The sequence below is a fragment of the Lagopus muta genome, chromosome 9 (assembly GCF_023343835.1).
Source record: "Lagopus muta isolate bLagMut1 chromosome 9, bLagMut1 primary, whole genome shotgun sequence".
NCBI lineage: Eukaryota > Metazoa > Chordata > Aves > Galliformes > Phasianidae > Lagopus > Lagopus muta.
This window is the reverse complement of record NC_064441.1, coordinates 13,610,618-13,637,678: the sequence shown is the minus strand read 5'-3', so window position 1 is coordinate 13,637,678 and position 27,061 is coordinate 13,610,618. Positions and strand designations below refer to the sequence as shown.

Here is a 27,061-nt window from a genome sequence, read left to right as displayed (position 1 = left end):
GCAGTTTGAGGGTTTATAATCATAAGCAATCACAGAGAGATGTTTTGCTGTGACTGTTTTTTAGTGCACTCCATGAAGGTAGTTGTAAAGTATCTCATGTGATGAATTCTGTTTTTCCAAAGGTTTGAAATGGGTCTTCTCCTCCATCAAAGGTATCAGTGAGACCTATCTCTGAGCCCGGCAAGAGCTATTTGGATTCTGCGTTATTGCTAGGAAATCTTTGTGAACCAGCACTGCTTTATTTCCTTGGATTTGTGCATCCTTGGTGACATACCCATCTGTTACCGTGCTGATCCCCCGTTTCCACCATAAAACGGAGGGCTCAGCACCAGGCGTCTGAGCAACCGGTCGCAGGGCCAGGGCCTGCAGGGCCGCCAGCTGCTATGCGAGCACCCTGCCCGCTCTCTGCCCTCGGCTGCTGCTCGTTGCTGCGGCCCGCAGCCGCACGCCCTGCTGGCCGGGACACGGCGCACCGCCGTTGTATCTGTGTTAGAATCTCGCCGGACGTCAGGGAACCGCAGGTAGAAGCTTGGCTGAGCACGCACAAGTTTGCGAGTCAGGAGTGCTTCCACCTCGGCTTTAGTCATGCTAACGAGATGATGAGGAAATGCCGAAGGTGCCAGGGCTCTGCGGCGGGAGCATCCATAAACCCTCAGGCTGTGTTTCGCTGTGCGCAGCCCGTAGGTGCTTTAACTCACATCTCGGATCTCAGTGGCGATAGGCGCAGCGGCTCCCCGTGCAGTTGGGATAATTTACCTACTGGTACAAGCGCTTAATCGCGCTGTTAGAGCAGCGTGTGGACGTCAGGTCGCCGTTAAGGTGCCGGCGATGGGACCGAGGGCAGCGCCGGCTCTGCACGGCCGCCCGAGCGCCGTGCCCGCAGCCGTTGGCGGCATTCTGGCTTCCGCTGGAAGCCGCTGTGGCGTCCCGGCTGCGGCAACTGCCGGCCTTCAGACCGAGCCCTCGACGGACGGCTCCGGCGCAGCGCACGTGAACGCGTTCTGCATTTCATTATTAGGCCGCGTTGCCGGGCGCACTTCTCGCAGCGGAAGCGGCTCCCCCGCTTCGTTCATCGCATCCCTCTCTTCCCCTTCCGTGCGAGCTCCCAAAGCGCCCGAACGTCGGTCAGGTTTGTAAGCGCCGATTCCTCTTTTGCTCGCTCCGTCGTGCGGCGCGGGGCGGGCGAGGCGCGACTCCGTCCTGCAGAACTCGGCCCCGAGCACGCAGGTGCCGGGCGGCCGCGGCTCAGGGAGCGGCAGCTGTGCACTCCGCCCGTCCCGCCCTGCGCTGCACGTGCTGCGCCCTGCGCGCCTGCGCACTGTGCGGGCACGTGCCGCGGCCGTTGTTACCTCGGCCGTTGTTGCTGCTGCCTGCGTCGGGACCGTGGGCGACGCGGCGGGATCGGAGCGCAGCGCGGACTGCTGGAACGAGCAGGTAACGGGCGGGAGGGCGGCTGCGACGCTTCGGGAGGGGCGGGGAGAGGAGAGGCGGCGGGGCAGTCGTGGGTGCGGCGACGGTGCGGGACTGCGAGCGGGGCCGGTGCGCGGGGAACGGCGACCGCGTTCCCGGCACGCGTGGGAAAAGGGGTGGAAATCACCCGTGGCTGCTCGGGTGCGGCGCGGTGCCTTTGTGCCGCGCTCCGGCAGAGCCCCGGTGGCTGCGGGGCGGCCGTGCCGCGGCGGTTGAGGCGGACGACCTGACTGCTGGGGAACGCGCGGCCCGCTGTGTGTGCTGGCACACCGCCAGGCCCGGGGCGCGCCGCTCCGCTCGTGAGGTCTTTCAAGCCCAAACGCGCTGGGCGATCGCGGCAGTTTGTACCGACCGGGGGCCGGCCGCTGAACGCCGTCACTGCTTCGCCTGTGCCAGTGGTGCAGGGCGCCGTGCTTTTTTACACTGCGCAGAATAAACGGGATTTCTTGTTACTGGCTGTTTGAAGACGTGCGTTCGTCGAGTAGCTCGATCGCACGCCATGTCTGTGTGCTCTCACTGCCGCGCAGCTGCCGCTTTCGCGTACGGTGAAGTTGCGCGCGGCCGGCACGGTGCGCGCCGCGTGCTGCCGACAGCGGGGCGGAGGGACTGCGCCGTGCCGGGCAGCGCCGTGCTGTCCTCGGGCGGCGGTTCCCGCGAGGAGGCCGCTCCCCAGGGATCGCGGTGCTCTCCGCCTGCCGGTAACCTCAGCATCGAGGATGGCCCGGCGGCGGCACGCGCGGCTGGGCGCTGCTGGTGAGCGCTGCTCGCGGAAGGCACCGCGCCCTGCCTACCTTGGGGCTGAGACCGAGCGTAAGGAGTCACAGACTTACACAGAACGTGGTTGGTTGGTTTGTTGTTTCCTCTAATAAATGTTTTGAGACCTTTTCGTTTTCTAATAGAATGTGTAATTCAGCAAAATGCAGTTTTACAGACTGCTTTTTTGTAACTGCAGAAACTTCTTGTCTCGATCTTTGTTGTTAAGGCCATTCCAGAGAACAGCAGTGCTGCAGTAGCTACCATTGGTTGCTAAGTTCTCATAAAACCTGCGGATTTCGGTGAAGAAAAACGTAAACCAGCTCAGCAATTACCGTGTTCTTAGTGGGCGGTCAGAGAGATTGTAGCCAAAAGTATCTGTGATTTCAGAGGGGGCTCTTTAATGCCCTTCTTTCTTCTTAGAGAGCCACACCGAGTGGCTCTTAGAAGAAAAAAAGAGGTTTTGTGCTTTAACGCCCCTGTGTTGGGCTCCTGGGGGTTATCCCAATGTGGAGAAACATCACCAAGTAATGAAGCAGCTTGCAGCAAACCTCGCCCTTCCAGGTTCTTTAGACAGTGTTTATCTCAGCAAGTTGCACCATTAGTGCAAAGATTCAGAATCCTTCTGGTGGCAGTTCTTGTAGCGCTGACACAGACGAGCATACAGATCACCAGGCAGTGTCTTTATTGCTGAGATAAGGACTGTGTTCCCACATTTCTCCAGCGTTTCAGGCCTACAGAAAGCATGTGATAAGCATGCAGCTAACCAGCTGGGCCTGGGGCTGTCTGTAGTCAGCTAAATCTGTTCTGAAAGCACCTCCCCAGATTTGATGGTGCAGTTAAACGAAGGGGGGCTGTGTGAGAAGGTAGCTCTTTTTATGGTCTTTTCCTATTGTCTTTTAGCCTTTATGCTGATTTGAGATTAAAACTGATGGATCACTTATGCACGAGGGAAAACAAGCACTGTGAAATTGCTTTGGGATTTCTGAATTTGATAGAGTTGAAAAACCAGCACGCGTGGTGAGGAGGCACAGGAACTCTCACCACCATTTGGGTCCTTGTGGGCAGAATCCAGGTGGGAGGCAGGAAGGGTAGAGAGTGTGTTCTGTGCCTGCAGGCGTGTGAAAGGGGCCTGCAGATGAAAGATGACGTAGGGTGAGATGGAAGGAGAGCATGCAGGGTGCTGAAATGCCGCATGCTGGGATGAACCTGATGTAGAAATCAAGTAGATGTTTCTGAGGCCTTCAGTCAGTAAGTTGGGTGCATTTCCTGGTGAGATAGGAGCAGTAATATTTCTAGATATTTTTCCAGTTGTTCTGTCAAAATGTGACAACTTCAGAAGTCTCCATCTGGAACAACGTGGGAAGTGTCTTGGAATGGTGAACTAACCAACAAGTGTGCACTTGATAGGTTTCCCTCCTCTATTTTCAAAATGTCAAGCACTGCAGTATTGCCCTGAGATTAAACTAATGAAGAGTTTTTTATTTTTTTTAATGTTTGAGGAACATTTACTGTCAACTTCAATTTTCACTGACTTTTCTGCACATTTTTCTTAAAAACAAACAAACAAAACCACCACCACACCAGGCCTGCTCTGGTTGCCTTGAAATGCCTTTATTTAGCTCCCGTACAGTCAGGCTGCACTTCCTGCTGCTGTTTCTCTCCAGCATAGAGGTGCTGCTGCTGCAGTCAACCATCGCTCCCACCACCATTTTCAGTGTACAATTCCCACTTGCAGCATTTTCAGTAAACATGGAATCAACTGAGTATACAGAAATAGCTTCTATAAAATTTCCATTAAAAAAATAACAAGTTTTTATTTACAAAGTGTTTGCTACTACAAAGTAATATTTCCTATAGGTTCAAATATACTATTTGCTAATGCCAGTGTTCCTATTAGGAAAGTAAAACTTTGTATATGCGTTTTTCTTTATATCTTTCTCAGTGTTTAAAGCACACATAATGCTACCACATTCCTTTTACACTACTCCTAGCCACGAACAATGTGGTTGTAGAAAGTAACACTATTTGATCAGGGAAAAAAAAATCAGGATCGCTGCATAGCAGTCCTGCAAAAATAAAACTTCACCGTGTGACTTAAAGGTGTTTGGAGAATTCAGAAATCCACAGAAAATTATTTTAAAAACTAAGCAACAATTTGGGCTTTCCCAAAGACACAGGAATTGAGCACAAGAAGAGGGAGGAATGTTTCTGCTGATGTTTGTGCCCGTGGTTGGGAGGAGGGAGCTGATAAGAGCACCAGGATAAGGAGCAACTGACTGAAACTGAGAATTTGCCACAGCTTCCATCATGGTGAACTGTATGTCTGTGCTTCTCCCCCTGCCCCTGGCAGGTTTACAGACTTCAAGCACAGCGTTAAACTGTGGACAGTCTTTGTCTACAACAAACTTCCTTCTTAAAAGTCTTCCTGAAATTCATTTAAAGTGGTTTCTGTGTTCTCAGTGGAAAAAGGAAGTGTTGGTACAAGGCACTTCCATGCAGAATGTAACAGGTGTCAGCAAGTGCAATTCCAGCAGCACAGCAATGGGGAGCTGCTGGGGAGGGAGCTCCATTGCCAGCTGTGCAGGGCAGTGCCAGCAGCCGTGTGCTGGGCTTGGTTCTCAGTAGCATTTCTGGCTTCATTCACCACAGGTCTGGTGAGGTACAGGGTCGTCGTTTTTGCATTTTTGCATGTTTTTATCAAAACCTCTCTAATCTGAAGTATTTTTTATATATACGACCTGGCTTTAGAGAGAAGGGGGAGTATCTATAGCTTGTGCAATGGACTTTTTTGGTTCAGCTGGTATTTTACCAGGGAGGTTCTGGGAGATCCAATTAATCTGTGCAATGCTTGCAACCAAGTATATTAATTGTTAAAGTTACCATACAGTGTTAACAAATCCACTAAAAAAATGGAGACTGATTTTGTGGACTTTCTTTTCTGGTAGCCATTTTCATTTTCTGGCTGTTCAGGATAACTGCATGTGATCTGTAAAGCATCTTCATCCAGACATTGCTATGGAATGAGTGTGTTTCACTCAGCCTGGGTAACAGTGTGGGTTGTTACCAAAACAGGTTGCAGGGAAAGGCTCATTTTGTCTTGGAAAAGTTCCCTGAATACTGCATAGATGAGTTTAATTTAAATCTACAGCTGGGTTTAAATTGTATGCAGCTGCTTCTTGTTAGCCTGGGGTCTCTTATGTCTGAAGTGCTTAAGCCTGGAAGGGGTTAAGCATTTAAAACTGGCATTTATGAAGTCTGACCATGAAGTGGGGTACCACATTCTAGCAAAGATGCTTTTTCTGCCCAAATCCAAACAGGGATTTTTGGTTTGTGACTTAGGCAGATATCCTGAATTATTGGATACGGTCAAAGAGATCTAAGCGGGAAAAACCCATTTGTTCTGGCTGGGTGACCTATGGAGCAGGATGGACCAGGGGGTAACAGTCAGTGCTGCCCTGATAGGGACCTGTGGAGGGTGCAGCGTCTGTGTGAGCAGCTCCGCTGAGCTGGGAGGATGGTAGGGAACCTCTGGGAGCGAGGTTGGTTGTGGCAGTGTGCCGGGTCCAGGCAGCAGCCCGAGTGGTCCCTTAAAAACACTCGCTGAAGTACATTGACAGATAAGCAGGAGGGAATCTATGAACTCTGTTCAAGAAGTTGCAGGGTACTGGGATTGATGTGAAGAGCAGAAAAGTTTCCCCTTTAAGATGAAGGAAGTGTGTAGGAAGCAGAAAGATGTTGCCCTGAAGAATGGCTGTGATGAGAATTCTTAAAATGTAAAAAATTTCATCGTCTCTTCCCAGTTTCACTGCATTTGGTTACTTAAAATATGCTCCTGAAACGGAGGTATTCTTGCAGTGAAAATTAGGTTAATGAAAATGCAAATTAGGTGGGTCAGACAGAAGAGAACTGATTTGTTTACTAAATACTCAACCTTTGTTTTTAAATGAATTCCAAGCCTGTGTGTCTTTAACTCATTAGAAGTAAAGTCTTCTCTATGAAGTGCCTGGAAAACTTACAGCTGAAAGGAGGCAGCTAATTAGAAAAATGAGTCCTGCCTGGTGCTTAATTGCAGATGTGATTAGCTTTCAGCCATGCTCTTCATTTAAAGCCCTGGGTGTGGTCAGTAAAAGAGCACTGGGCATTTTTAACCTTAACGGTCGAGTTCTGAATTCACTCATTTATGTACCAACTATTTGTTTTTAAATACACTGGGTTGGTAGGCCCACGTACATCATGCTGTCAGGCTGACTTGGTGTTCAGCATGAGTCCTTCTGTTGGTATTTTGTATACTCAGCAACTTCCAGCTGGGAACGGGGCTACAGCCAGAATGGAAATATCTGAGCTGTGGTGCGTGGCAGTTTAAATTAGATAAGAGTTACTGCAGCTAAATGGGTATTGTTTGCTTTAACCTTCACTCAAATACATGTGCTGTCTTGAATTGGGTGCCATCAAATTACGAACATTCACATGTAGCAATATAAATTTTAAAACTAAAATCCACAGATGTTTTATCAGTTCCAAATGCTGAAATTATGCTGTCTCCTGCTCATGATATTTTCATCTGGTTTGTGAGGCTGCTGTGTTTTCCTTAAGTCAAATCTAGATAGTTTTTTTAATGCAATATGTAAAATAGCATTTATACACAGCATTACATTGCTGAATGGATAAGCATTCAGAAATAACATAACAAAGGGCAGAAAAATGTCAAATGGAACTTGTATGAAAATTCAGTGCTAACTCTGCCTTGTCTGAGTCACCTTCTGCCAGCTGCACCGTTTCGTATCTGTGAATACTCAGCACAAACAAGCAAAAACTGTGGTGCTTGACTAGAAGATGAGAGAGCCTGTCTTGCTACTGACTTTGATTGTCAAAAATCCCAGCTGCTGTGTTGAAGCAGCAGAGCACTGTGGCCGCTAGCTTAGTGGGAGCAGAGGGGTCGGTTAATATTCTTAATCCCTTTGTTGTTCGTTAATTGCTCAGAGCTTAAGGCAGATGCAACATCATCTGTATTTAGTGAGGTCCTGTCCTGCCTTTACCTACTTTATTGTATTTATTAATGTCAATTAAGCTCAACAAGAAAGACTGAAAGGCATGCCTCAGATTGTACATGAGTGACTTCGGTTGGATAAGGCCCAGAGCTCTCCTAGTTCCCAGACTCTGGTGTAACCACAGGAACACAGTGCTGCAGTTGAACTCCATCCACAGCTGTAACTTGGCACAAAGAATCCTAAGGAAAGAATTTCCTTTTGAAGTTTCTAAGTGTTCAAACTTGTTTTGTCCTTTGTATTCTGTAATATTCCTAAATATTACATGCTCCTAAACTGAAAATTGGGGGGGGGGGATTTGTTAGCTTTGAGTTAGCTAGAGAGCAAGAAGCTGTGCAGGCTGCTGTGCTGATGGAAGCAGACATCAATGGCAGCAAGGCATCACTGAAGATCTTCCTCCCGCAAAGCACTCTGACTGCTCATAAAATACATAATAAAATACATTCCATTTCTCGGCAAGAAACTTTTGTTTTTTGGCCAGCATCTTACAGTTCAAAGGGCCTCAAGCCCCAAAGTTGTTGAACGTTTTGCTGTTTTTACATTTTATGAGATTTTGAGTGGGAAACGTGAATAAAGCATACAGGTAGATTTGCCCATAAGGTATTGAGCTGTGAGGTGTAACTACTTGAGAAAACGCTCCCCCCTCTTGAAGTGCCTCAGGATGTCCTGTGTACATCAGGTATCTTCCATCCGCTCTGTCCAATGAAAGCTGACAGAACAATGTATTTCTAAGAATAAAGGCAATTGCCTGTTTAAATGAAGCGTCGTTCATGCAGCCAATGGAATGCCCAGAGCATCCGGCCGTCTTATCTCACGTTTCAGACGAGTACGTTGACTCTCTGTGAGAACATGGTTTTCTCTTGGTAAAGCTTTTCTCCGCATAGAGGTAGCGTTATGGCTTTGGTTGCAGTGAGGTGGTGTAAACCTCAGCCTGCTGTTGCCTGCGAGCCATGTGCATAGGGCAGTCTAACAGTCGTGCCTGGAGGGTGAATAGCAGGGTAGGCATATGGGTTTTTCTTTTTCATTTCTGCATTTGCATTTCATTTGTGGAAGGCAGAGCAATCTAGCTTACCAAAGAAGAGCTGTATGTCTTAAAAATGCTGCTGTCCTAATGTTAAATGCAGGAGTTCAAACTAACTGCAAAAGTTTTGATGTGCATGACCTTTTAACGTGAATATGCCGATGTATTTGTGCGCTTCTTGCCGTTTCACCTGTCCTGTATGTGGCTGGTCATGTGCTAACAGCTGTCCAACAGCCATCTTCTTAGCTCAAGTGCTGGTTCACCTTCCTATCTCGGGCTGAGTGCTCTGGGACACGCTGGCTTGTGTGTGGCTTTGTGAAAGCTGAGGTGGGCGCAGCCCATGCTGTGCCTGAGTAACGGCTGCAGCTGTCAGTGGCTGCAACGTGCTGCCACTGCTCAAGCAAATCCTAAGCTGCCTAATCCTTAAATGACAGAGGCAGTGCCTCTGAGATCTGACAGGTACTATACTGGTACTTAGAAAAAGGTCAACTACTGACATAGAGGATGAAACTAAGAAGAAATACTTTTCATTTACCTAACTGAAAATAGTAACCTTGGGGCTAGTTAAAATATTGGACGTTGGAACACCACAAGAACTGTACATCTACAGTGTTTTGCTGTTATGCAAGGATTTGTAAAAAGGTCTTTGTGAGATGTGATGTTAAACACAGAATATGGAGCCTACTGTTTTAAGTATAATTTAACAGTTCAAAGGGAATTCATGTTGTGCAACTTTAGCGAAATTATTTTAACCTGTTCAATACTAATGTTTTTCAAAGGTGCACTGAGGTGTGTGCAGCAGAAGTTAACGCAAAGCAAATTACCTATCATAGTCCATGATGACTAGAATGCAAGACATGAAATTGCATATTGTCAAAATTTATTTTTTCTTAGAAATCTGAACCTTCCATTACCTCACTTGGAAACGTACTGCCTGAGATCCTGAATACGTAGAGGCCTCTTTGTTTTTGTGTTGTTTTTGTTTCGCTTTTTTGCTGTACCTGCTATGAAGTCAAAGGGATTATAATGTTCAAACAGTGAAAGAGAAGTTACATGGGATGTGCTGTCATCCATAAATCACTGTTTCCACTTTTGTTTCCTTGAAAAAAGCTGGTGCAGAGAACACTGTTTCTATGCTGACTGCTTAATAATGGCTAATAATCATTTGTAATAAGTTAGGTTTGCAGTACAAATGAACATAGGAACCTTTCAAAAGAGACAAGCTACTTTTAGAGTATCTAAAATGGGTTTAAGCTAATCCAAGATTGATTTAATAACCTGTAATTTATATTACTTCAAGAATCTTCAATACAGCAAGTTGAACAGAAAAAAAAGCAAATACTGTAACAGCTCCTTTTCCCTACAACAGTTTTCATACAAGATAGTTTTAAATAGCTTTTTTAGCACATCCATGTGCTCCCTCTTCCCCCCCTTCCCCCCCTCCCCCCTTTTTTTTATTTTTTAAAGGTAGAACATCCAAAAGACAACACAAGAATTGGCTTTTTCTTCCCCATCTGGTAAAGATATGATGAAGACAGAGACTTGAGACAGAATATCCCAAAATGGAAAATACAAACTTGATGTTTACTTTTCCAAATCTCCAGGGACTTTGTTCTTTTCCTTGGTTGTAGTTGATAAAAAATAGCACTTTGCTCTGTGTCTGCATGTCACTCTGTTCAGTTATAAAAAGTTTCCAATTTCAGCTTTGGATTAATTTATTTTGGAGCTTCCATTTTGCTTCACTGAACACAGTGCAAACCAAGGCAAGAAACCTAAGTAAAATCCAAATGTGAGCTCCCATTAAGAATATATATGAGCAGCATTTTGAATATCCATTTTTACTGTCTTTACTCTGGGGACGAAGGATCATCTTCATCTTCATCCTCTTCTTCTTCATCATTGAATGAGCATGGAGTTTCTCCCCGTGATTCAGAGTAGCGTGATGTTGCACTACTGGACTGCTGACTGCTAGGGGCAAGAAACTGCCCAGTTGCTAAAGCCACTTCAGTATCCAAACACAACCCTGGATTCTCACTATTAAAACAACAGAAATGTTAAAAGTTTAGAAGATTTCTCATAAAGCTTTAAGCTTTCTTTTTTGCCTCTTCTTCCTTTAGGGCAAGGAATGATGTCCAAAAAGAACATCCTAAAGCTTTACGTTAAACAAAGCTAATAGTTGTGAAAATTGCTGAAATGTTGGAAAATAGCCTAAGAAAGATTGGCTTTCTTCCCCCCTCTTGCCTTAATTGCCTAGTAGAATTGTTCAAGCTGAAAAAAGGACTTGGGGGTGTTGGTTGATGCTTGGCTGAATGTGAGCCAGCAGTGTGCCCAGGTGGCCAAGGCCAATGGCGTGCTGCCTTGTATCAGGAATAGCACAGCCTACAGGAGCAGGGAGGCGATTGTCACCCTGTGCTCAGCTCTGCTGAGGCTGCACCTTGAGTGCTGCGTTCAGTTTTGGGCCCCTCAAAACAGGAAAACATTGAGGCCCCAGAATGTTCGGAGAAGGGCGTGAAGATGCAAAGGGTGCTGGAGCACAAGTCTGGTGAGGAGCAGCTGAGTGAGCTGGGATTGTTCAGTCTGGAGAAGAGAAGGCTCAGGGGAGACCTCACTGCAGTCTACAACTGCCTGAAAAAAGGCTGTGACATGGTGGGGTTGGCCTCTTCTGTGTAAGTAGTGACCAGAGGAGATGGCCTAAGTTGCACCAAGAGAGGTTCAGGTTGGAGAGGTGGAGCGGGCAGTGGTTGAGTCATTGTTCCTAGAGATGCTCGAGAAATGTTTAGATGTTGTACTAAGGGACATGGGTATAGTGGGGCAAATACTGGTGGACTAGATGGTTGGACTAGATGAACTTGGAGGTCTTTTCCAACATTGTAAAAACACAAGGGCTTGGAAGTGATTCTATTCTTCTGAAACAATAGACATACAACAACCAGCATGTTTAAAATGTAGATTAAACTTTCAAATACAATTAGTGAAGAGGACTTCCACAACTGAAAATCAAGCTTAGGACGATGTCCTATGTCCTGCATGTAAATGGTATGAACTACTGAGGTCACTGAAAGTATACAAGAATCTATTAATAGCCTTGAATGAGAAATGACTTTATTTACCTTGATTTTGAATCAGATGTGCCTCCTGCTATCTCTGAATGTGAAACTGCTTGTGCTGAATTTGAAAGTAATCCTCGGTTCATCCATGACAATCCTGTAGACATATCTAGAAGAAAGTACAGCTGCACTCATTATGGCTACTTAGATTTTTTTTTTCTTTTTACAGTGTTTACTTTGAGTTCTGTTTGCAGTTAGGATTCTGCGTTTATTTTACATGAGAAGCTTAGATTGATTTCTATACTGTAGGTGTGTTCTTGCTTAATCAAAACAAAATATATATTCTCCAGTGTTTGTAGGTACTCTCAGGCCTCGCTAAGCCCTCAGAATTGAGGTTTTTTGTATGAAATTTTTCCTTCTGAAGAGAATGTGCACTGCAGATGACTCCAGCTAGCAGCTGTACACAGCAGTAGGACAGCTATTCAGTTTTGGAGTCCTTTATGGAACTACAGATGCAGTTTTTTATTTTTTTATTTTGCTATGAAGTTTGGTGAAGGTATGAAGGGAACTGTAGTCATTAGGACTGCAGGCCACCAGGACACTTTGTTGTTACCAGGAATTGTTTTATTACAGTTAAGAGGAATAACAGTATGTAATGTGTGCTTTCTCATCTGTGTTACTGTATTCATGTTAAGCTTTGGTCTTGAGATTTGATAGTGCCCTGTTTAGCAGAGCTATGTTTTAACCAGGTAGTCTGTTCCCCTGCAGCCACATAAACTGGCTCACCATCCATTGGGATCTACTGACTCCCTGCTGTGTAGACCTGTAGCAGTGAGGTTAAATGGCACTACAGAGCAAAGGAGAGCAAGGCTGACATTCCTTCAGAGAGGGTCTTTGACTACTAAGTGGCAGTGCTAGAGGGATCTATGAGAATGCTTGATTATGGACACAGCTGGATGATTTTCATTAAGGGTGCCCTAAATGCAAGCTTAGAGTTACAAAGAACATGTTCTGACACTTTCTTCCTGTGTTTGCAGGGGGTGGCCAAACCATTTGGTATGACATCACTGTATTTAGATTAATAAAGTGGGTTAGAAATGTATCAGTTTTTTTCCTGGTCTTTTGAAAGGGTGTACCTGTACCTACACGCTTAATGTTCCAGAAGAGTAGCAAGTCACTGCTAGTTATTCTGAATTTAATTAGCATTTTGGCATAATTGCTGCCTTCTTTTTGAAGAGCAGGATGGAGGAAGGCATGGATGTAATGCATATGACAGAAAGTAGCTTCAAGGATACATGTCCTTGCCCTGTGCTTCCATTGCCTAGTGTTCCTAAATGCTGATTTCCAGTTGGGCTCAGAGGAGACAGGGAAAATAAAAAGTCTGTGCAAGATGGAGAGTGCGAGAAGCTGCCAAAATAGAAGCCTGCCTGTGACTGCAAGTCTTACTACATGTGGTAGAGTAGCTGCACATATGAACCAGGGAGGTCAGTTTGAAAAACCTTTCCAAGGTGATGCAGTTTCATCTAAGAGTGCCATCCTTATTATGAACAAGGCATGTACTTGCAGCAGATGGATTTGGTAGAAACTTCTATTTGACATGAGAAGGCTCTAAGGGAGTACCTTCACTACCCTTTAGTAGTTAATGCAAAAGTAGAGTGTTGCAGAAGATTATTGCTGGTAGCCGAACAAGCTTTTTCATTTGTCAGTATTCTTATCTTTCATTCCACCTCCAGCTTGTTCTCTGGTCCAGGCTTGTTATGTATGCAGACTGCAAAGCACTTCATGCAGAGGAGAACAAAGATGTGTCTTAATACAGAGAACCTAAATCACACCACTTTGTCTGCTGCTTTAGTGGCAGTACACTAGTGGGATGCTGTTACCACAGCTATCAATGCCTTACAATTTTTATTTCCTTTTTTCTTCTCATCTGTATCTCATTTCTAGAAGTGAGGACTCAACTGACAAAGGCAGGCCTTTGGTTTTGCGTTAACAGCCTGTAGAGTCTGTAGAGCCTAAAATGCACAGGATTTGGATAGTTATACAACAGTTTATGCTCACCTCAGTCCATGACATATTTCTGTCCTTCCAGTGGTTTCTCACTCCCTCCTTTACCCTTCGATTGTTCTGGTCTAAGCCCTTGGACAGCTAGCTCTATGTGCTGAATAGCCAGAAATTCCTCTGCCAAATAAGAACCTTTCAGGCGTGAGGCCCTGGGATGCTATCTTAAAGCTGGTGAAAGGGTAGTATTAAAGAAAATGTTTCTGTAATAAGAAGCTGGCAAGTGGTTGTAGTGCATTCTGTTATCTGTCCATCACTTTCCCTGGATTACATGCTTAGCTAAAGCAGCACTTCCACGTTAACTTTTACTGTTGTTCCCTTTTGGGAAAAAAAAAAAACACGTTAAGGTGGTCAGTATGCATTGTTAGCAAAGAATAGAGCTATAGAAAAATGTGTTAAAAACACAGCTTAGGATGTATGGATGATTCTCTTTCTTCATGGTGTTAATATGCCTCAGCTTCTGTTTATTTTAATGGCAGTCAAGACACTTGAGGATCACACTGCAGTAGTTCTTAAAAAAAAGGGTGTATGTATGTGTATATGTATACAAATATCTCGTTTTTGGTGAAACATCACGAAACCAGTGGAAGAAGACAATATTACTTTTTGTCAAGTTAAGCCACTTACAGAATGGCTAAAATATATAATCCTTCTGAAAAGGACACACACCAAGGTTTTGGTGGATATGGTAACTGTTCAGCAGTTCCATGCAAATTATATGGATGTTGAGTGCAAGTAGAAAGCAAGAAGCTGCTACATTTAGACAAAGTAGAACAGGACTGCTTCCATGAAGGCAGCTACTCTAGGAAAACTTGAATCTCGACTGTGATAAATTTACTCAGTGAATAAATTAAGAGACATGCTTTTCATTTGCTCTTCTTGTATAGTTGTATTTGTAGCCCCTGTACTTAATGGGCCATCCTGAGAGTGTGGAGTGTAATCCATGAATTCTAGAGAACAGTAATTACCCTTACATTCACTGCTCCTATAGTGGAAGAAACAATGCCTGAAAACTGCCCACGTTAAAATGGGAGGTTATACTGAACTGAGCTGTGTAATCAGGCAAATGTTGGATTTTCAAGTGTTGTGCAAAACTTTTACATCTTTTCCTTATGTACCATTAACTCTAGATTTGCTTTGTGTAATTAAGTTGCAAACAACAGCTAGAATACATCTGTGAATGTACTCATTCTAATAACACGTCATTTCAGAGGCTGAAGCAGCTACATTTAACCCATATCTAATAATACAATAAGACAATACAATATTCTAATAAGAATACAGTATCTCCCTCAATGCTTTTCAAGTAAAAGCACAGATCAATACCTTTCCTATTAAAATTCAAGACAGGTTTCTGGCTGCTGCTCTGCTACTGGTGAAACAGCCCTCATCACAGCATTCCTGCAATCTGCAATCTTATAATCTGTTGTAGCTGTTAGTAGTTGTGTTTTTTTTTATCTTGGAACAGAGTATGTCTTGTTTCTTCCTTGTATGGGAGTGCTGTGCTTGTCTGCCTGTAATGTTCTCAATAACAAAGTCACACTAGCAGTACATTGGTGTGGCTGATGTTTCTTCAAAACAAGTCAATATGGCTTATTAATCACTGATTTAGCTATGCAGGTTTTTTTTTTTTTTTTAATTTTTAAAAAGCTGGTTTTACACTGAAAAGAGAGTAACAAACAACTCTTTGAAACTTGAAGAAATCCTATTCTCTGAATATGCGTGAGTGCAGGATTAAAATTAAATAGAAATTTTGCTCTTCAGTACGTGGGGTCCATTAAGAAACTCAAGATTTTAGCAATATTGGAAGATGTGGTTCTACTCCTGCCCTTTGTTTTGACACTGGTAATTTGTGATAAATAATACTTACTGAATCAAGCTGAAAGAATTCTTATTTTGTTCCTTGTGCATTTTTTTTTTGTTGGCACTGGTGCAGCAGCAGACAGATGTGTAATTTCAAGAGTGAGTGAAATTAAAAGATGTATTCTGAATTTTAAAATCTACAGAACAAGTGGACTAGGAAAAACAAGTATGTTTTGATTTAATATAAACACACTTGTGGTAGTTTGAAATGCAATACATAAAAAGTATTGCTTTTAGTGAATACAACTGAATTCTGATTTATTTTCAGCAATTTCTTGACATCATGTATTTTAAGGACCTAATGTGGATTCCCCTCTGGAATCTCTTGCCTTACTCGCAGATGCTCAGTTCTTAGATGGCTTGTGCTGGCCACCTTTTATCTGGTTATCACAAGCTTTACATAGTAAATGGGAGTATAAAAATGACTGGCCAAGATAATAAAGAGAGCAGGAGAACCCACAGTCCATGTGCCTAAGGGCATGCACACAACACTGAGCACATCCTACATGGACAGAGATGCAGGTAAGTCTCAGCAGAGCTCATCCACCTCCAAGTGTGAACGCAGCTGGATCACATACAGGGTTAAACTCAACCAATTCAAGATGCTCCTTTCCTCTCTTTCCTTCCTCGCTTGGGAAGAGCTCTCTTCTTCCAGTTTGCTCTTCCACACATACACAGTTATTCAAAATGAATAAAAAACTGTTCTTAGTGTCACTTTAGTTACTTAAGAAATAATTCCTTCATGTGGCAGATCCCTGGAAAGTTTATTGTCACCAGCCCCACTGGTTTTCACTTCAAACATAACAGACCCATGTAGGTTAACATCTCTAAATTTGCGTTGGTTAGCTAATGTTATGATTTTGATAAGGAACAGTATTTAAAAGGGACAGTTAACTTACCTGTGATGTAGCCTTCTAAAGCTTTTGGCACCAGAGATTTTGCAGTTCTTAGGTCTTCAGCTGAGCATTTGCCTTCCTCCAGCCCAAAGGACATTCCCATTCTCTTCAACACTTCACTGTCATCATGAATCTCAAAAGTGTTATCGAAATTGAAGAGGTATTCAAATCTGAGTTTAAGAAGTTGAAGTGACATGATTTAGAAAAGAATGGCTTTGCTTTTTTTTTTTTCCCTCCCTTTTTTTCTGTGTGTGTGTGTGTGTGTGTGTGTGTTCATTACCTGTAAAGGGTCTTCAAGAAAAAATAATTTCTTTCCTGCTTCTATGACAAGAATGCCTATGAAGTTTAAAATGGTACTCTGTCAATTAAAATGACTACCATTACAGGAAGAAAGGCTAACATTTTCTACCTCATTAAACAAATTCAAAGGAGAGTAAGGAGGTCTTAATAGACGCAAACATTCACTTGTACTAAATCCAATTCTTTTAAAGGTCATCTGCAGCTCTGTCACTATAGTAAGTATTTTGTTTTCACTTCTTTTATTTTTAACTTTCTGTTCTAATCTGCAACACTCCTCCTGTGAACTGACCTATTTACTTTGCTACAGTTTTGCTTTTTGGATGCATTTAGATGCAGCTAGCAGAGCACTCTGGTCAGACTTCTATGCTCAAATCCTAACATTTCTGCTACAGTATTCTCAAAATGTTTTTTATTGCATGTACAAGTGCAGATAACACTATAAACTCAAGTGAGCTTTAACGATGGCAGGAGTATTTACACTAGCCTTACACTATCATCACAAGCTATTAAAGGCACAGACAGTGCTGGCTGCTCCAATTATTACAATAAAAGGCTGGTTCAAAGGAACTCGTTTTCTGCTGACAGAAGCTCCATCCCCAGAAAAACAATCTGTGATAGAATCTTTAAAAGGTAATTCTGATGGGTGGGTCTTCATTGATCTGAACTCTTATGTCATGGATTTTCTTTATTCTATGTTTCGTCTTTTTTTAAAAATATGTTTGAGTAAGTTTGGAAAAGTTGTCCCTCGTGTGTACGTACAACAGTTGTGTGTAGAAATGTGCTTTGGACTACATGCAGCTGTTTTCATTACAGGCATTGCTGCTTTTGTGATTCTGTGGTACTGCTGTAGAATCTATACTGTTTATGCAGCTGTAGTTATGTAGGCATAACTGCACCAAAAGGAAAAATCCAGTGTGTGGCTGTACCTTTAATTGGTATGGTTACTTTTCTGCTGTCAGGACTGGTGTGGCTGAAGTCATGCAACTATGTTTAAACAAAGGGGATGGGAGACCAGTGTCATGCTGAACTGGCAAGCTGTGTGGTTAATAACTGATTTCAGCTTTTATGGTCCAGTACTAAAGGTTGTATTTATTAATAGCTCCACGTTTTTCCTCCCACATGTTGTGGCCAAATACTGGATATTAGCAAGAAGTGGAACACACTAAACTAACAAACAGTATTACTTCCCCTCCATTGTTTCTAGCAACCTCCCCTCTGTAAGAAATCTCTACTCTCCTCCTACTTTTGCCATTAACAGCAATTGGATGGTTTTCTTTCAGAAACTTAACGTGGCCCCGTTTTGAACTTACATAAACTTCTGGCATGCACATTTTTAAGTGCTATGACTTGCAGGAAAAAATGGTAATAAAACCACTTATGTTCTTTTCACTTAACCTTGGTAACTTATCTTAATTTTCTCTAATTTTAAAGTTTAATAGGCAACTGGGAACAGCTGCATTCTGGGCACATTCCCTCTGTCAACCATGATTGTACAGACATCTGTGTATCTACTGCCCTCTCTTTTCTAGGCCAAACAGTCCAACTGTGCCTGATACGAAAGACCTTTCATTGCTGCAGTCACTCCTGCTGCCCTCCCATTTCTCCTGGTTCTGCTGTACTTGCAAGGGCCGGCCAGGTAGAGAAAATACTGTCTGCCTCAAGTTTTACGTGGTGTTTCTTGCTCTTTTTCCTAATAATTACCAACAGTGTTTTGGCCATTACTGAGAAATCAACTTCTGTTCTTAATCTTATTATTCAGTGTTAAACCCGGGTTCAGAGGTCAATACTGTAATGTTTCCAAATTTTACCTCTCCCTTGAAAGTGTGAATTTGATCAACAATAATGTCACCTGCCACTGTGTTATCGACATGCATGTCATTCTTATGTCATCATCTACTAATTAAAAACCAACACTGATCAAACTGCTCATTTCCTTCAATAACTTGTCTTATTTTTACCAGTGGTACACATCTGTTGTTTCCTTTCATTAGATTTAACAATAATTTGGTTTGCTTTATTTTTCCCCCTTACCATTCAGCCTGTTATTAAATTAACAAATGACTCTTTTGTCTTCAGTCATTTATTTTAGGGTCTACTGTGGAGTGGCCCAGTGATGTTAACCAGATTTCCACGTTTCATGTTGAGTGAGACAAGAAAATGACTGTGCACAGGTGACATCATACTACCCAGTCTATGTACAGGACATCTAAATCTTTGTCCTGTTATGTAATGTCTGCCTATTACTTGGGTTGCTGATTGGTTAAAAACAAAAACCAAACAAAATCCCCAAACCAACACAGAATCAAGAAACAAAACAGTGTCATGTTTGTTGCTGTCTGTTCTTTTGGTGCCATAGTAATTTCAGGAAATTGTTTGACTTACATTACACAGTAGGTTGTAAGTTGTATTAAAACAATGTTTATTATTTAATTACATGTTCTTTTTAGTTATGTGTAGTTTTAATATTTATACAATTAGTTCTAATAATACTGCTTTGGGCATGTTGGTGGTAAGTTACATGACAGTGCATACTAACTGACTGAGTGCAGTTCAAGACTGCATTTATAGACCACAGAACAAATTCTGTAACCTACAGAAAAGCAAAACCACCTGCTTTCATCTAGTCAACTGGTTGTGATTGGATTAACAGTGACATAATAGTACCTTTCACTATCAGCCACATTTTCACAGAATGAAAAGGCATAAGCACACCAAAGTATCTAAGTGGAGAGTTTTTCAGGTAAACTGAAGAGTGCAACTTACATTTCAAATTTCTATATCCTTTAGTTCCTTTTTTTCCCTCAAAGAGTTAAGTGCAAGCTTTTTCCTATTGAAAAATGTCAAGAGATGTCATCTCTTTCTACACTGTTATTATCACTTCTGGGCTGCTACTTTTGCCTAATGGATCGCATCATCTTTCGGACTACATACATTTAGGAGGAAGAATTTGGAAGCACTACCAAATGGTTTTCTACTGCTAGTATAAAATGGCTAGTGCAGTGCTAGTATAAAACTTGATTCAAGTCCTTCTGTCCTGTGCATGAATGCTCCTCAAAATGTCAGCCTTAAGTGCCTTTTACAGCAGTGAAAGTCAGCTTGTTTTAACTAGCAGTTGTATAAACAATGGTTATAAACTTTCTTCTGCTACTACTGTAGTTGGATTAAACATAAAAACGAAAACACCAAACTGAGCCAAAACACCCATGAAGTAAGTGACTGTAGGAAGTGTAAATGCACCATTACTTTACAAAAACTAGGGAAAGCTTCTCACACTTGTTCAGAAAATAATTCAAGTCCAGAAAGAAAAAATAAAGTTCTAAAAGTTGATTCCACAAACACTCACTTGTCACTTGATATGCTGCAGTCAATAACGGTTCTTTTGCTAGTGTTGACGATTAAGAAAGGCAGCTGTATTGTAGAGTTTGAGGCTGGGGGGCCTTGATTCTGTTGTTCATTTTGCTGATTTCTTTGTACCAAGTTTTTGAAAGCTATTTGCTGCAGAAAGAAAGAAAAAACAATCACTGAACGAAGACATCAATGCTTCCAGGAACTGGAACTTCACAGCTCTTCTCTGCCAACTCTCATGCCTCCAGTAACATTCTATCAGGTATATCTCCCTCCTATCCCCCTGACATGAAACAAGGGAGTGCGTAGTGAAAATGTTTCCTCACCCCTTTAGAAAAAGCTCTGCAGTCAGACATCTATCTCCTCTGTTATATGTGTAATTACCTCAGACTAAGAGCTCTTAACACTGAAACAAAAGTTAACAGAAATTACTGCATTGTGCCTTTCTCCTGATCCATACTTCCTTTCCCTTCTCATTCATCACCATCTTCTTCTCAAACTCAAAGCAATACATTTTGAAATTCGCCTTTTTCAGCAGGTGCTGTTTGTGACATCAGCCCCTCTCTACCATTTTGCCATATTGGACCATGCAGGAAAATATGTGGTTTTAAGAAACATTATTTGAGGGATTGGAAGTCTGTGTACTCACCCACTTTGAGGTACTATTTCTCATACTTAGGTGGAAGATGGGTAGACAAAATCCCTAACGACTGCTCAATCACTTGAAAGTGAACATAACTAAGAATATAATTACAGTTGTAGATAGTAAGGGTAGGGCAAATCTGTCATTTTCAGACCAATAGTTGGAGAATTTGAGTTGTGGTATTTTAATCAGGATAATTTTATGTTAATCAGAGAAGCTTCTAATTTATTATGTGAGTTGGAATCAGAACTGTGTCCTAAATAGGGGGAGGATGGGAAGCCAGATATTTAGTTTTCCATGAATATTAGCTGAAAACTATATAATTGTCTTTGCACCAAGGAAAAAAATAGCCTTACTGCCAGTAACTTCATGCAGAAGTTTGACTGCATTGAAATAGTGAATGCCCATACGTAAGTGCTTTTATTTAACAATGCTCCTAACTGTACTTATAAAATGTTACTTTATTTATAAGGATGCATTTGAAATACATTCCTGCAAACAAAGCAAAAATTCAAGTTGTCTCTAAGTCTTCTTGTGTGCTTCTCAGAATCTACAAGAGCTGCCATTTGCCAGTCTTTCATTCTTAGGATCCAGACATTATTCTCTCCCCTAGAACAATTTAGTATGTACTTACCCACATACAGCTGTAAATTTCATAGCCTAGAATGAGTGGTTTTTTTCAGTAGGAACTAGTCAGAGAAGGTAACTGGGGGCTTGGAGTTGTTCCAATTTTCACTAATGCTTGTAGTTTCAGCAGAACCTTTACAAAATGGCTGTGGCACACAGATGCAGCACATTGCTTTAGAATAGATAAAAAGGAACCAGGGTTTCAGGGTAACAGGTTCCCAAGTTACAAACTTGAAAGATCTTAAGTATGAAACTTTTCCTCCCTAGTATATATCATAGCTGAAGAATTTAAGAGGTTCTAATGCATTGGATTCTTACTGGTTAATTTCATTTATATTAAGTAAGATAATCAAACACATACCTGCAGCAGCAGTTCCTGTAGCTGGGCTCGTTTCTCTTTTATCCGTTCAATCCGCTTCTGTTTTTCTATCTTAAAACACAAATGCATCATAATTAATTAGTTACCTTTCTGCTTCATTGTGCCAGATGGAACAGGTTTTACAGTGACATCAATGTGCTGAACACCTTTACAAAAAAGACCCCTTTTTATTACTAAGTGGTGAATTCCAGGGTACAGTGAGCAAATTTCAAATCTTTTCAGCCCTACCCATTTACTATATATACCTTATTTACCTTATTTTACCCTGTCTTGTTTTTTTCAGACAAATCATGTTGTCTCATGAGTATTTTTAAAAGACAGGACTGAGAAACCACAGCGTCTTCCCCTGTCAACAGTTTTATCTTCAGTAAAAGCCCCTATGAGGCTGTATCTCTTCACCCATTCCTGCTCTTCTGTACTGTCCACTGAGTGCTGATTAGCACCAAATAAATACTTGAGGGGGTGCTTTGCATTTTTTTTTCCCCTCTTGCCCTGCATTCTTTTTAATTGTGCGTCCCTTCCACTCTTCTCCCAGATGTAAGTTACCAGATAAAAATGTCATCATCTGCATCTTTCCAGGCACTTCCACTCTTTGTTTGGACTATTCACCTGAGACTTGATGGAAATAACGACATTTCAGAAGCAAAGAGAGTCAGCGGTAATGTTTTTTCCATTGGCACATCACCTGTTTCTTGTAACAGTTAAATTTACAATACAAAGTTGTCTTCAACCTAAAAATGCAGTGTTTAGGTCAGTAATAGTAATGAATGCTTACTGACACTGCAGCTGTAACCAAACAGTGCTCTGGGAAAACACTAACAAGATGGGCAGTAGCCATCATGCTTCAAAAGGTATTTTTCCTCATTATCTTGCTGATGCCAGCTCTGCCACTGTTCTCAGCTTTCAACTACTTCTCCATTCAACTGAAACAATATATTAAAACTTACCTGGACTAATTACATTCCCCATTTACAATGCTTTTTATTTTATTATCATCTCATATTATTTGCAAAGCATAATCCTTGAGAAGACGAATTTTCCAAGTTGCTGTAATAGCCAAAATATTAAAAGCTTTTTTCTTATTGTATTGAGAAAGACGATAAATATAACCTGAAGAAAAAGCTGTCCTGTACTGGACAGACTACTTCCCTCCCCTTGTAGGACAGCTAATGTCACAAGTATTACAAATACAATGCACGTTAAGATGTATTTACAGATAGCTGCAGTGGGATTTTGCAGCAAATGCAATAACCTTTTATATTTATGGAATGTTTGGCCTGAAGCAGAAGCAACATTTGTGCGTATAAATTCTGGCCTGCAAAAACATGGTAACTCTTAGCCTGCTGAAAAAAAACAATGGAAATAAGCAATAATTAAACCTTTTTTTCCTGCTAGCTCACAATTAGTATTTGACATCCTAGTGAAAATTATTTTTCCATTTAATAGTCCCTCCAAGCACGCACAGAATAGCAAAATAGGTCTCTCTTCAACTGTGTATACAACTTTGTGCTGTATAGTGCCAGTTATGCTGTCAGTTATACTGACAAGTTTTTTGTTTTTTTTTTTTTACTTTCCTGTTTACTTTGGGTTACTACAGAGTAAGTCTTAAAAATTATCCCTGATACAACAAATGAATATTTGCAAAGTAAACAGTTTTTGAAACTTGTGTAAGTTATACTAAATAAAACAAAACCAGGCACACAATAAACACAGTGTTTCAGTTTAGTCAAATACCTAAAGGTGTTTTTTCACACTGTGCAACAATGAAAACCAGTTAGGTTCAAATGGTGGGGAAAAGAAACCTCTTTTGAATTACAGCACCTCCATTATAATGACTTATGAACTATACAGAAGTTTGCATCTACCTCACTTTACCTCTAGATTCTGACATTCCTGAGCTGAGTTTGTAGGAAGGCCAATCCATCGGATTTCCTTTTTCTCCTTTGAAATTATGTTCATTGCCATCAACACATTAAGGGCATCATAAACTCTCCGTCTAATATTTTTCTGATCATAAGCCTGCTAAGAGACCAATGCAGCACTGATAACAATTAAAACATTCAAAAAAACCCCACAAAAACCCAACCAACCCACCAAGAAACACATTCTTCATAGCTAAAGGACAAAAAGAGCAGTTTTAAGTCAGAGTGACAGTAAAACAATACTGTCATCTGCTTGGCTATCACATCCAAGCACGTCTGTTCACAAAGGAAAGTTTACGACCTCCTTGAAGCCTCTGAGCAGCAGTGGCCATCACAGCAAGTCTGTTACAGGTGAAAAGCATGGCAAGACCATGTGTGGTGGATAAAACAGTCTTCGGTGATTTTTTTTATTGTCAGACTTCTCTATTTTGTTTATAATTTACAGAGACCATATTTCTCAGTTTTAATTCTGTATTTTAAAAAGAAATTTGATGCATAAATAATGTAAGAGTAAGTCACATTTACGAGGTAGTTAACTGAGGGAAACTATGGGATGTGTCAGGATAGTGCAAAGCCGGCAGGCAGAGGAATTGTTTCATAAACAGCCAATTTTATAGTAGAAAAAAAATGTCCCCACATTTGCTTACCGAATCCGCAGCTAGATGGCTGTTGGAATTTGTGAATTCTGATACCAGCTCATCAGCAACTTCATTGTATGAAGTTGTTCCTTTACGCTGAACTTTTTCACATACTTTCATGGAGAAGTGCCTCAGACCTTTCCCATTTTTGTCTCCTTTTTTGCTTCTTTTACTGTAAGGAGAAAAATAATCATTTTTATAAGTTGAAATTTAATAGGAGAAAAATAATCATTTTTATAAATTGAAATTTAATAAGATTACTTTGTTATGCAGCAAAATGTCCAGCTTTTGCAAGAGTAAAAAGAAAACCCAAGAACTTAAGCTTATAGTAAAGGGAAGAACAGGAACTAGAATAGAGTAAGAGTGGCCCTGTACTTGAGGTGTGCAGCACTGTGCACTCCTGGCAGATTCTTACATGACTCAAAATCCAGTTCCTACTTTTTCCCCACTGTCAGCTGCTCCCCTATCGAAGTTTTCAACTGAAGCCAATGCTGCAGCACTCAGCTCTCCCTAGGCTGGAATGTTTTTTGTTTCAAAATACCTCACTTTTAGAAGCCCAATTATTTTCACTGATTCTCTAAATTTTATATTAAAAAGTTAAGTTTTACTCTACAAAGGTTATTTTATTTCCTGTTGCATACAATTTCACTGTATTTTCTCAGATCAATTTTTAAATCTAGCTATTACAATTGTACATGCTTTGATTTGCTTTTTAATTAAATGTTCTTCAGAGACAACACGACAAATGTCATTAAGTTTACAAAATATGCTTGAGCAAGACTGCAAATCTTACTTCATTCTTGACTAACAGGATTACAGACACTCAGAAGCAAAAATACTAATATAACATAACCTAATAATATGCAAGACTCACATTAAAAAAAACCTTTTGCCTTTGCATTTCTTAATGAAAACACTGGAATTATTTGCATGCATTTCAAATTCTCAGTGGAATTTCTTTTTTAAAAAACTACAGCTATAGAAGTTGATTTGATTGATAGTTTCAGGGAGAGTTATTTTACAGAGGTAGACGTAGCTACAGCAACTGTAAAAGGCTAAGAAAAACATAAAAACATAGGAATGCTTTTGAAATTTTTGAATGTATTTAAAGAAAATATAATACAAAAAATGACAGAAGAAAAAGCAGAAAAGAACAGCAGAAGATTAAAAAAAAACAACAACAAAGCAAAACAAACAAACAGAAAATCCTCTTAAAACCTGTGCATTATTTGAGCCATCACTGATCGGCAAACAAAGAAAACAAGTTGAGTGCATTCCATGTACTTTTGGAAGCAAAAATCAGCTATCTGGTTACAAGTATTTGTCCCACTGAAAGCTGAGAAAGCAAACTGAAAATCTTGTTTCCGAAGATGTGATTTTCTCTCTCTTTCACAACTCCAATTTGGTCTGTAGCAGTAAATGTAAATATATCAGAAGTAAATATAAATAATAAGTAAATGTTAATATTAGAAAGTGATACAGCAAAAAGTAACAACTTATAACTACAAAGAATAAACACACTGACAGCTTTTAATGGGGGAAGTGAAAACTCACTGAAGTGGGAATTAGCCAGGCAGTGCTCTGAAGGGCAGATTTAAAGCAGCAAAATAAAATGTAAGTTCAGTAATACTCACCTTTCTGAAAAATCTGATTCTATAAATTCTCGAGTTCTCTTTCTTTCCCTAGGAGAAGACAATTCAAGGTTACTGATGTTAAAATAACATTTCTTTGATCAATAAAAATCAATGTATTTGGTGTCTAGCTAAATAATGCGTTGTTCAATGCTTACTGAAGGAAGACAACAGCACACGGTTTGACTGAATTTGAAAGAAAAAGATGATGACTTTGGATGTTGTCTGAGTCCACTGTCAGACAGGTAAGAAATACAAGTTTTGTTCCCAATTTTACCATGTTCTAGCCTTATGCTTTTATGGAACTGACTTTATCTGGAACTACAACCTGGATGTGGCTCTGGACAGCCTGGTCTAGTGGCTGGTGACCCTGCTCACAGCAGGGGAGTTGAAACTAGATCACCTTTGCGGTCCTTTTCAACCCAGGCCATTCTATGATTCTATGATACAGGAAACATTGATATAAGCTAGACAACCAAATATCTTCCAAAAGGAGAACTTGGACTCCTTTGAAAATTCCTATTTACAAATGCCCTATGTGGAGGAAAGTGCTTTCAAACAGTGCAGAAAACATCCTATATTTACTTGATACTGAATGTTTTGGTATCTTTAAGCAAAAAACAACACACAAACTATAAACACATGTACATATTAGAGCTGACACTATCATAGCAGAGCGGTACTCTGAAGTAGCTTCTGACATGAGCTTAGCACAGGAGTAGTAGCTGTTAATCATTGCCAATTTCCTTATAGTTCTGTTTATTAGCTGCGTCTTGAAGATTTCACAAGTTTTATTCCAACCTTGTCTCTTACTCTTGCAGCTGGTAACATACAGTGTTTGGGAACTGTCATAGCATATTACTTCCTGTTGCTACCCTGTTATTCCAAAGCAGTCTCACAGCAGATACCCACCAGCTAAAAAGCTGACTGTGTTAATGAAGAGAGCTGAACTAAAATGATGGCTCTGAAGATGCTGTGAAAGTCTGCATGTGTCAGGCTGTGCAATTCAGAACCTTCAGTCTGACTAATCCCACCTCCAGCATCTTCCTAGCAGCAACAGCAGCAATCCCTGTCCATGGTGCTTACTGAGTGAATGAAAAAGCTGTTTGAGGAGATAAACAGCCAGCAAGAAAACCAACCTTAACAACTGCACACCTGTTTCCACTGGCACACAGGAACAGACATTTCCACACAGCAAAGTTGAAGCAAACAGCAAAGCAACTAGTGTGTGTAACTCTGTGTTCGCATGCTTAAGACATAAGCACTTCATATGCTAAGGACTGTATTCTTTTTAACTGTGGAAGAGCTAGAAGCTGTGAGCTAACATATAGCAAAAATAGCATAAGTAAAGGAAGAAAAAAAAATCATAACAGATACTGATTTTTGTAATCTGTCGTGTGTAAATAAGCCAGAATCTTAC

General features: G+C 41.2%; 1 protein-coding gene and 1 long non-coding RNA gene across 7 annotated transcripts in view; one reads left to right on the top strand and one right to left on the bottom strand.

The window, feature by feature from the left end:
- The first annotated feature begins 1,242 nt into the window (after positions 1 to 1,242).
- Positions 1,243 to 27,053, top strand: LOC125697596 (uncharacterized). 5 transcript variants are annotated; one of them, XR_007378866.1, is made up of 7 exons: positions 1,243 to 1,434; positions 17,986 to 18,627; positions 19,935 to 20,063; positions 20,337 to 20,460; positions 22,030 to 22,108; positions 25,773 to 25,886; positions 26,463 to 27,053. It is a non-coding gene; the product is annotated as an uncharacterized LOC125697596 (long non-coding RNA). The 5 variants fall into 5 exon arrangements; XR_007378865.1 differs by lacking the exon at positions 1,243 to 1,434 and having other exon boundaries at positions 16,377 to 18,092; positions 18,533 to 18,627; XR_007378867.1 differs by lacking the exon at positions 1,243 to 1,434 and having other exon boundaries at positions 16,377 to 18,627; positions 20,340 to 20,460.
- The window catches only part of TFDP2 (transcription factor Dp-2), a 39,556-nt gene continuing 20,051 nt past the window's right edge, over positions 7,557 to 27,061 (bottom strand). Inside the window, exons 5-12 of one of the 2 annotated variants that reach the window (XM_048954977.1) lie at positions 25,645 to 25,692; positions 24,020 to 24,182; positions 23,326 to 23,472; positions 21,433 to 21,501; positions 19,800 to 19,951; positions 16,160 to 16,326; positions 11,403 to 11,508; positions 7,557 to 10,326 (exon numbers count right to left, since the gene is read on the bottom strand). In XM_048954977.1, coding sequence (XP_048810934.1) covers positions 10,140 to 10,326; positions 11,403 to 11,508; positions 16,160 to 16,326; positions 19,800 to 19,951; positions 21,433 to 21,501; positions 23,326 to 23,472; positions 24,020 to 24,182; positions 25,645 to 25,692 — 1,039 coding nt within the window. In that variant the 3' untranslated portion in view covers positions 7,557 to 10,139. The remainder of the gene's footprint in view (positions 10,327 to 11,402; positions 11,509 to 16,159; positions 16,327 to 19,799; positions 19,952 to 21,432; positions 21,502 to 23,325; positions 23,473 to 24,019; positions 24,183 to 25,644; positions 25,693 to 27,061) is intronic. The other variant, XM_048954978.1, reaches the window with a different exon arrangement.